Source organism: Alligator sinensis, unplaced genomic scaffold (assembly GCF_000455745.1).
Source record: "Alligator sinensis unplaced genomic scaffold, ASM45574v1 scaffold280_1, whole genome shotgun sequence".
In the NCBI taxonomy this organism is placed as follows: domain Eukaryota; kingdom Metazoa; phylum Chordata; order Crocodylia; family Alligatoridae; genus Alligator; species Alligator sinensis.
Genome location: NW_005841835.1, coordinates 5932455 through 5943698, shown reverse-complemented (window position 1 = coordinate 5943698; position 11244 = coordinate 5932455). Strand labels below are relative to the sequence as shown.

Genomic DNA, 11244 nt, shown 5'->3' with positions numbered 1-11244 from the left:
TCTGGGGAGACAGAAGATGCCAGCAATGCTCCCTGCTGTGCTGCCCTTGCCACTGCTTCTGCAGAGTAATGTGAAACCTGGCACAGCAGGGCACAGTGGTGGGGCATAAAGCTGCCTGTCACTCCAAGCTCCCCACTGCCCTGGCCACACTTACCCTGCAGGCAGGGGCAGCGGTGAGGGACTCAACCCTGTGTACTGCCCACTGTGCTCCCATGCACCCAGGGGAAGCGTGACCCGGGCAGTGCAGAGCTTGCAGCAGCAGGCAGCTTCCCTGTGCGTTCCCCTCTGTGTGCTGCCACTCTGGGTTGCACACGCTGTGCTCGGGAGGGCAGCAGGGCTGGGAGTGCAGTGTGCGAGGGCAACACAGCAGGGATGTCCTGCCTCCCTAGAGCCTTAAGTATCTGCTGCTTCCCCGGAGGCTGGGTCTGGGAGGCAGCTAGGGCTGTGGCTGGGGCAGGAAAGCAGCAGCTGTTTGCAGCCTCCTGGCTGCAGCTGGTCCAGGTTCTGGGTAGCTGCTGATAGCCATGGAGCCTGGGCTGGGGGCAAGGGGCACAAGCAGGGCATTCTGCCACATACCCCCTGCCTTCACTTTGTTTTTCTGGCATGCCAGCACTTTCTAAGGTAGGCATTGTGGGTTTTTCAGCACTCCAACCAAAAAATGTTGCCTACCCCTGTGCTAAAGTCTTACCAATTGGACTAACTGGTCAAACACAGCCTAATTAGAAGTACTCAAGGGGCCTTGTACTGTTTTTGTTTAGCAGAATTTGTTTTTTTCTTAGTCACAATCAAACATTCTAAACTAATGCAAACTCCACGTGTAGACATTTGGCTTAGAACAGATTGAAGCTGGTATCGCTGCAGTTTTCTCACCTCAAGACCAAATTTGATTTTCGCACCAATTCAGTGCTTGGTCTCTACTGAGGATGCCAATTTGTCTTCAGTACGCTCATTTTAGATCACCAGCTGTCTTCTTTCCCATTAAACAAAAATTAATGTTTTTATTTATACACATTTAAAGTTGAACAATACAGAAGAAGAACATTACGTGTAGATTAAAAAAAAATCCTAAACACATTTCCTTACCCCTAGCTCCTCTTATACACTGTGTTTATGCTCAAAAGCCCCCGGTGTTGACATAAGTGGAAGAAGAGGCTGATCAAGACTCCCAGTGGCTTTATAAGTGGGGAGATAAGTCAGTGCCAGACTGTTCTTGAAGTTCCATCCTTATGCTGCAAAGTTACTATACAAGTTAGAACAGACTGGCCAAATAAGAATGTTACTTAAAACTGAACATAAGAAGAATGATCCCAGACAGTACCTTCAGCCTACTAAAAGTCAGGTCATTGTTGCTTTGAACAGTGAACTATCTTGGCTTCCAAATGTCATCTTGGCAATCCCTACACAAAACTTTATATTATCCATCAGAACAGGAAATTAGTCTTCAGCTGCCATAACTTAGTACAGCAATTAGGCATGTCCCAGGGGTACAGTCTATTTCCTGCTCAAAATCATGTATCATCAATATCTGTAGCATTGTCATTCTCACTTGCTACAAGAACTTCTCTGTTTTCATAAGTCCAGAAGCCATTCAGATCAATCAGAATGCTGGTGACAGTATCTCCTTGACTGCTATTGATTAAGTCTTGAAGGGAGATCTTGTAAGGATCCTTAGGCTTCACCATATCAAAGATTTCATCCTATAACAAGGAAATAAGATTAAAACAAATCAACCACTGTTTTGCCTATGAATATATCTCTAGCATATACAGACTATTTTTTGAACAATCAATACCATCTGGAGTCATGAAACACTTATCTGTTAAAAGGCGGCTTATTAAATACTAGTTTCTAAATGTTTTTATCTGCTATTTGTGGAGCTGAAAATATAAGGAAAGAAATTCTGAAGCTTTCCGCACTGGGGGAAGCTGGCATATGAACACACTGCCCTTCTAAAAAGGTCCGACTCTTCCACAGAAAACGTGTTGGACTCAGAACTGCAGCACAAAGCCACTCCTTAATTGTGGTGGTGTTTTAAAAAAAATCCAGAGAAATCTCATCCACATTATGGAATTTCTTGTCATTAAACAATACCCAAGTCCAATATTTCAAGACTTCTAAACCAGAGTTATGAATAACTAGCTAACACTATGCCTTAGTAGGGTCAATAAAATACAGTATGCTTTTAATTACTGATAGTTCTTAAGGTAGAAATATTCATTTATCACAAAAAGAGAAGATTCCAAATTAATTTTCAATTTTAGCGAATAAAAATTCTCAAGTATTTCCACAAGCCAAAGGTGGAAGTTGTGTGTGTTTATAATAGGTGCTTCTATCAAGGAAAGTCTTAGAGCAGATATTTATTCTTTTTTTTTCTTCCAGAATAATTATATTGTTGAATGATGGAGGATTTTCAAGGTCACTCTAGTGACAACATAAATCAACTCTGCCATTCTAAAAGGAAAAACCACCTTACACACATCCAGAGACGACAGTACTGTGCAAGTTGAATTTAAATGAGCTGTGGCTCACAAAAGCTTACTGTACCTCTATACTTCCTTAGTGTGTCTGACTTCAGACTAACACAGCTGACTCTCTCTCTGACTACCTGATGCAGCTAATTACCTCTTTTCAAATGTTTGAATTCAAATATAACAGTTATGCCCAAACAGTACTGTACATATTTCAGGGACAACTAACCTTGACATCTTGAAAAGAAACTGGTTCTTGTCCATGGATTTTCATTTGTTCCTGGATAGCCTACAGCAAAGGAAAGGTTCAGTTGCAGAGAGGAAGAATGCATAAACCAAAGAAACAAAACTACTATAGCATTTTGTTAATGCTCCATGCTAAATATTTGATATTTCTGCATCTATAGCTAGACTGAACTGTGATTGAAAAGAGATACATTAACAGTAATGGTACCCACCCTCTCCTTCATGTGCTGGGTGAGTGATCCAATGATGAAAGGACCTGGAACCCACTCATCCACAAAAGCACAATTTGATTAAGGCACAGGTACTGTAAGCCTGTGTCCAGGTTGACAGCCCAAGTCACTCCAATAAATCAAAACCATGGTTCTCATTAAAACACATTTTAACTCTTGAAGATGCAAAGTAAAGCTTGAAAAATATGATCCAAGATGTTACTGAGGCCTTCTCAAATCTGCAGACAGCCTTATGCACTTGTCTGTGGATAGTTATTCCTGATTAACTCAACTTGATTTGCTAAAGGTGCAGACACAAAACAAAACTGCTACCATGTTATTTATCCCCAAGTTTACACTAGTAAGAGGCTGATACATGATCATCTCTCAGTAGGTACTATCATTACACCTGGCCAGTAGGTGGCAGGGGAGGCTGTTTGCATTGAGCAAAGGGCTGCCTCCGGTTGAAACCGACTTAGACTGTACCTGATGAGATATCTCCACTCACCTATTTCCTGTTCCATTCACTTCAGAAGTAAACCAAACCAAACCAAACCAAACCAAACCAAAAGGCACTTTTAGTCCAGCATAACAATGTTTAAGCAACAAGCTCTTCAGAAATAGATCATCTGCTTTAAATTCTAATCCTATCTAAATCCAGAATATTCTTTTTGTTTAGATAGAAATCCTTAAACTGGGGACTGCAAGAAGAACAAACAGGGAGGCTACAGAATGACTTCCCAGATAAGAACCTTCAGGCATGCATCTGAAAGATAAGGAGTAAAACCTGCCCCTTGAAGTACCTTGCATCTTGTCTTCAGTAGTAAAGATGCAGGCTTGTGTTTTGTTAGGTGGGGCGCACAGCTTGGCTGTCAAGGAAGATAAGCTGACAACCTAGAGAGAGAACCTGTAGTCTAAGGAACTTGGGTTTTCTCCTCTCCAGAGCCTACAGTCTTAGGAAAAACTAGGTATGCATCTGCTACAAAATGTCTGTATTCTAAATAATATTATCCTTTAAAGGGACTGTCTGTTCACTACTTACCGCTATTGTTGCCCTAGAGAAGAGACTGGTAATCTATGGCCTGTAGGCCTGATCCAGCCTGCCAGGAAGGGATTGGTGGCATGGAGCTGTACCATGCTGCTCATCTCCTAGGCAGTGTTCCCTTGCACTACAGATCCTGCTGCTCCCCATATCTGTACTTCCCTTGCTGCAGAGGAACTAGGAACCACTCAGAGGAGGAGTGGGGAAGGGCAGAGCCTTGCCCCATTGCAAGCTCCAGCCCGCCCCAGCAGAAGGTTGCAAATCTGTGTCCTAGAAGAAACATTTGAGGGTCTGGACCTGCTAAGCCAACTGTTAGCTAGAGCCTGGTCTGGGACCAAGATAATCACACAATTTCACCATGGGAGATGGGTGATGGCTGGAGACCTGGGACTCAAAAGAGGGGCACACAGAAACCAAGGAGAGTCAAAAGTGCAATTTCCCAGTATTAGGAAACACATTGGGAAGGAAGACAAACCAAACCATCAGAAGATGAAAGAACTACCAGTCTCCATGGCAGTGTGCTATAGCTACATTTTTAAAAAGAACTTGCTTTCTGGTTGGTTAAAATAAATCTTAGCTGTATTTATACTAAACGATAAACCTGAAAGAGGATTCAGCATCTTTGCAGGAGGTGCATACAAAATTTATCGGCAAGTATCTACAACAAGGGGATAGCCTACCCAGAGTATCTGGTAATCTAGATTTCTTACTAACCACTTATCCATTCACAGAATGGTTCTAGATTGAACTCTATGTGTAGACATTGCCATTCTGGAATATGTCTGCCTATGTCCTTAGACCAACATGGCTACAACCTACACCCTTGTTCCTATTTAGCTTTAGCTTAACCCAAAGTGAAGATTAACAGGACCAAGGTAGGCCAAGCCTATACTACACTGTTTTGGCAGCATCTAGTCAAAAAACCATGCTAATTAACACAGCTGTATCAATGCCACCACCCCCAGCCTCCAAAACCCCCGCAATTTATGGCCATACACAGGAATTCAGTTTCTCCTGGGAGAATTGCTGTTCCCCAGGAGAAACTACAAGTATATAAACATTCAGGATTTTTCTCCCAGGAGAAAAACAACCTGGGAACAACCAGAGTATTTTCTCTTGGGAAAGCAAGTGTCTGTACACTTTTGCTTCTGAGAGGCCACAGCACAGGCCTCCAGCATCCGAGGGTGCTTTGTCCCTGGCTGTTTCCCCTTCCCCAGTGACAACATGTTGCTTGTTGGACTCTACTGCTCCAACCAAGCAGGGAACAGAACACACCCCTCCACAATCCTACATTATGATGCAGGGAGGCACAGATTGACCCTGAGCAGTTTGGGTCAGCCAGTCAGGGCTGCCCTACTCTCTCTAACCATTCTGTCCCAAGGCAGACTGAGGGAGCCTGCAAAGCATGCCAAGATGTGTGCACAGGGGCCCCCTAACTGTGCAGGGTTGAGGAGGTCCAAGGAAAGAACCTGATCAAATGGCCACTAAAGATTAGGCTGTTAGTGAGCATAGAGAAAAAGATGTACAGATTTGCAAACAATGCCAATTCATGCAGGTTCAAGCAAAAAAATCACTGAAAGTGGGATGTTAGACAAATGTAATGAGACTATTACTGAGGTCCATTAAAAAAAAAAAATAAAACAACAACAACAACACTTTTCACCATCTGAACCTCCTGCAGCAGCACACATATTGAATGAATTGGCTTTATGCTCTATGTGAAAAGCAGCTTTGGAAGGATTGTGCATCAGCATGGCACTTGCACTAGAAAAATTAAAAATGTTCCAGTTTTTATTTAGAAGATCTCTGTTGAAAGAACCTGCTTTTTCAGACTGTTTTTGTTGAACAGACTGGAGGTTTATTACTGAACCAAAATGAAGAGGACAAGATTACAAATAAAACTTTGTGAGCTACACTGAATGGTTTACTTAATGAGCTGAATGAAATATGTACTTGTTCTTGATTTGCATACTGCAGGGCTGAATACACTGAAATGCTGTTGATTCCAGAATCAGGATACAAATGCATGCGACTGTTTTGCCCAGCTGTCACTTAGAAAAAAATGTATGCATGAGACCAGGATTGGTCCTAAAATTCAGCCCCAAACTAACAATAGGAGCTTTGCTAAATTAATTATTTCCCTGCAAATATAACTAGAATATAAGTTTTGAAGGAGGTTTAATTGTATGGCAAATCTGACAGGAGTTACACAAAAGTCAGTTTTACAGTGGGAAATTTTTTCATCACCTGTAACTCAAGAACAGCATAATACATTTTATTCTTTTGCTTTCAGAATAAATCAGGAACATTTCAGGCCAAAACAATTTTCCAAGCTCACCTGGTACACAAATGCTAAAAGGGTGGGTGGGTTATTTAAAAAAAAGAAAAAAAAAAATGGAACTTGGTTCCAACTTTAACCACAGGAACCTTCTTCCAATCCGTAACAGTTACATATTTAGAAAAAAATTATTACGATTTATAGAAACTACGGAAATGCCAAAAGGTTTAGGATTTGGCACACTGTATATAAAATCCATCAAATGACTATACAGAACTACCACCGTGCTTTTTTCCATTACTACTGTTTATAATGAATTGTAGAATCCCTCAAGACACTGAAAGCATGTATAATAGGAAATTAGGACCATACATTTTAATGGGTAGTTTACTTTTTTTCAATTGGTCAGTCGCCATTTGGAGGCAATTTCCACTTCTGGAAAAACTAAATGATTTTCTATTGATTAAAAATAAAAGCAATTTAAGTTTTTACTGCAGGTAAGACACTGAAAAATGCCTTTTGAATTCCTTCCAAGATTTGAAATACAAGTTTTTAATATTTTAAATCTTTTAAGAAGTAGACACAAATCTCCCAATGGGCACTGGTAATTTACAGAGATTCCCTGCAGATTTGTAAGCAAACGCACACAGGCTATAAGCACCACAAATACAGAAAATGACTTACCTATATAAAAAGAGACTTACCCTAAAGAAATAATTAAGGGAAAAAACATTCAGGTTTCCTTTGTTCTCTATATCAAGCAGTTTGAAAATATATTGCAGAGCTGCAGGTTCCTTTCTGTTTTCTAATGCAAGCACAAAGTCCAGGTAGGTCTTATAGTCCTAAAAGCAGATATAATCACATTTATTACAGTCCTCTATCCAAATTGATTTTGCAAGCAGGAACATTGTAATTGGTGGGTATTTCATTGTAGGGAAGCAGTTAGTTTTCTTTGAAAGACAACATGAAACAGAAAATAGTTGCTGCCACTGAAGTGAATGAAGAAGTTAGTTTCCAGTGATGGCAGAAATAACATATGCCAGATCCTCACAGCCATTTTATATGTGTAAATTAGGGATTGTGTATAAAAATTCAAATTTAGCTGGCTACATGAAGTGTAAATAATATTTGTTTATTAAATCCTGAAATTGCCAAACACTAAATTGTCTGAGATACAAGTGAGATTTACAAGGTAGCTTCTAAAAACTTTTCTCCATCACTAGTTAAGAGTTTGGCATAAAGTAGGCTAGAAAAACACCAGCAGCAAAACACCAAGAGGATAGCTATTTGCTGAGATTAGGTCCCATGACCCGATATCCTATGAGTTTTGTATTTTGGGTTAACTAATGCTGCAGTTAGGACAGACAGATTCAATAATGGAAACATTAAACAAGCCAGAATTTGGACTGTTTTTCACTCTTCTGTTGCTATTGCTACTTCAGGTTTATGATTACAGTATAGCTGTGACCATTAACTCAGTGTATACTCAGGACTATTATGCAAACAGATAAATTATCTAATTTAAAAACTGGGCCCCCAGAACACCATAAAGACTAGGGTGTGTTTGTAATTAGATGTTTAGATATAACTATTTCATTAAACGTGACAAACTGTTGTTTGTTTTGAAATGAAGTGTTTCAAAACAAACAACATACGTGTACATTTTCACCATTTGTCTAGTCTAAATCTTTTGTTTTAGATTATAGGCTCCTCACTGTTCACATTCACAGCTGTAGGAAGCATGCAGCAAAATGCCCACTGTTTTATGCCTCGCATTATCTTCACAAGGAAGTTTATTATTTAGCTAGTTGCTGGATCAGTTCCAAACTGTAACACTGCTCACTCATTTTCATTTCCTTCTTTGTTTAAAAAGAAAAAAACCCAGTGATTCAAAAAACATAAATGATTGCTATGCTATACATTGCTTGGCATGCATTTAATATTACTGCCTCAAGAATTATGCTTGATCACTTGAGGTAATAAATAATTACATGGTCTAACATTCTGCTCTGGCTACCTCTGGAATGAAAAAATAACTAACTTTAATAGTCATATTATTTTAATCTCTTCTTTGTTTCAAAGAAGATAACAGTTTCAAAGGTAACAATTATGACAATTTATCTTCATACGTCTAACACAGGTCCAATAATTAAAATCAGAGGACAGTCTTTAAATAAACTACTACCATTTCCCCATCGTAAGTTAAGCACTCCTGAAAGACACGATCCAAAAATATGTTGGTCAGAGTCCCAGTTCCATAGCGCGACAGTTCTTCCTTGCTGAGCATACCATTGTGATCTTTGTCAAGATTTAAATACTGGCCTGGGGAAAACAAAACAAAACAAAACACAACCCCCCTACATCATAAAGGAACTAAATTTGAATGAAACAACAGAATTCACAGGTTCATTTAGGCAGACAAGGTTTCTTGGGTGAATTTGATATCTTTTATTAGACCAACCCAAATGGTTGGAGAATAGTTATTAAGCAAGCTTTCGGGTTCAAAAACCCTTCGTCAGGCTCAGGAAGCTGCAGCAGTTGGTGTGTGCTCTTCCTGGATGGAATGAAAAGTAAACAAGCCAGGGGCTGGGCTGGGCTGGGCTGGGGAGTCAGTTGCCAGGCAGATTATAATGTATCAAAAATCCAATGTCTATGTTCAGTCCCTGATCTCTAGTATCCAGCAGGTTGATGAAATGGAGCTCATAGGCTCGTCTCTGGGATGTGTTGTGTAAATTTCCCTTGAGGATCAGGACTGAGAGATTGGAGAGAGAGTGGCCCTCCTGTGAGAAATGTGCCCCCACCGGTAATTGGGTGTTTCTGTCTTTGATGGATTTCCGGTGTGCGTTCATTCTGGTGCGCAGTTGTTATCTGGTCTCTCCTACATATCTTCCATCAGGGCATTTGGTGCATTGGATGAGGTATACTACATTCCTGGAGGTGCAGCTGTAAGATCCTGGGATGCTGATGGCTCTGTTGTGGGGTGTAGTAATAGTGGGGGTGGTCACTACTACTAGACCCCACAACAGAGCCATCAGCATCCCAGGATCTTACAGCTGCACCTCCAGGAATGTAGTATACCTCATCCAATGCACCAAATGCCCTGATGGAAGATATGTAGGAGAGACCAGACAACAACTGCACACCAGAATGAACGCACACCGGAAATCCATCAAAGACAGAAACACCCAATTACCGGTGGGGGCACATTTCTCACAGGAGGGCCACTCTCTCTCCAATCTCTCAGTCCTGATCCTCAAGGGAAATTTACACAACACATCCCAGAGACGAGCCTATGAGCTCCATTTCATCAACCTGCTGGATACTAGAGATCAGGGACTGAACATAGACATTGGATTTTTGATACATTATAATCTGCCTGGCAACTGACTCCCCAGCCCAGCCCAGCCCAGCCCAGCCCCTGGCTTGTTTACTTTTCATTCCATCCAGGAAGAGCACACACCAACTGCTGAAACTTCCTTAGCCTGACGAAGGGTTTTTGAACCCGAAAGCTTGCTTAATAACTATTCTCCAACCATTTGGGTTGGTCTAATAAAAGATATCAAATTCACCCAAGGAACCTTGTCTGTCTATATCCTTAGACCAACACGGCTACAACCTAAACCCCTGCAGGTTCATTTAGTGCATTTCACTTTTTTTTGGATTACACTGATGAATCAAGTTGTTACAGAGAAATGTTGTATATCTTTAAGTATATTTATACAGCATCATACGAGTTTGCTGAATGTAAAATGACTACAGCACCTGAAGTGCTAACAGACCCATCAGACAATATACATGGAATAATAGGGCCTGAGTGCACAAATGGAGAGGAACAAAGTCAGAAAGTTAAGGGACAGAAGCACAGTTTAAAGAGGGGGAGGTGGATGGTTGCTACACAGAAAATGGGAAGCTCTCCCCTGTGTTAAGAAGAGACACAAAAGCCACAGATATGCGTGGGAACAGGCACAGGAAATGGTAAGTACAAAAGGTAAAGGATGAGTGTCTGGAGCACAAAGAGAAAGAGGATAGCTAACAGCAGAAATGCAAATGACATTAAGAGAGAGAGAACCCAAAATCAGGAACATGATGCAGAGGCTGGGAGGGAGGTAGTGAAAGATGCAGAAGGTGTCTAAAGCAGCAGGAAGAAGTAGATTATTTTAACAAAAGGTTTTCAAAAAGACCACAGGACAAAGGGCAGGTAATAAGTAAGCACAGGTAAGTATCAACGTCTGAGGAGCAGGGGGCCACAACTGTCCTGGGAGCGCGAGGAAGGCACGAGCACCCTGAGGAGGCCTCAGGTGCCTCTACACTAATGCTCGTAGTATGGGGTGTAAGCAGGAAGAACTATGCCTCCTGATTGCAAGTAAGAACCCAGACTTAGTAGGACTTACAGAAACCTGGTGGGACCCTACCTACAACTGGGCAGTGGGCATTCGGGGGTACACCGTATATAGAAGAGACAGGACAGAGAGGAAGGGGGAGGGTTGCGCTCTATGTGAAAGAGCACCTCACATCATCAAGGATTAGCTTCGGGTTAGAGGAGGGTCGGGCAGAGACACTGTGTGTCAAACTACAAGGTGGGTGTGGTGAAAGGGACCTTACGGTGGGTGTCTACTACAGACCACCCAACCAGGGGGAAGAGCTAGACCAGGACTTCTCCAGTCAGCTTATCTTGGCGGTTAGGTCAAGGGATGTTACTGTCATGGGTGACCTAAACTACCCAGACATTTGCTGGGAGGAGCAGACAGCTAGGTCTGACAGCTAGTGTAGGTTCCTGGCTATATTACACGACCTTGACCTTATCCAGGAAGTGCGCAGCCCCACTAGGGGTAATGCCATGCTGGACCTGGTCCTGGCCACGGCGGATGACCTGGTGAGGGGACTGCAGGTCCTTGACCACCTGGGCAATAGCGAACATCACCTGCTGGATTTCACTATCCAACGCAGGGCGTCTAGGGCTCACGCCAAGGCTAAAGCCCTTGACTTCAGAAGGGCCAACTT

The 11244-nt window shown here is 41.8% G+C and overlaps 1 protein-coding gene across 2 annotated transcripts in view; it reads right to left on the bottom strand.

Moving 5' to 3' along the window:
• Positions 1–984: 984 nt before the first annotated feature.
• The window catches only part of PPP2R3C (protein phosphatase 2 regulatory subunit B''gamma), a 39520-nt gene continuing 29260 nt past the window's right edge, over positions 985–11244 (bottom strand). For both annotated transcript variants that reach the window (XM_006015370.2, XM_006015369.3), the window contains exons 10-13: positions 8429–8565; positions 6948–7085; positions 2698–2757; positions 985–1697 (exon numbers count right to left, since the gene is read on the bottom strand). In XM_006015370.2, coding sequence (XP_006015432.1) covers positions 1509–1697; positions 2698–2757; positions 6948–7085; positions 8429–8565 — 524 coding nt within the window. In that variant the 3' untranslated portion in view covers positions 985–1508. The remainder of the gene's footprint in view (positions 1698–2697; positions 2758–6947; positions 7086–8428; positions 8566–11244) is intronic.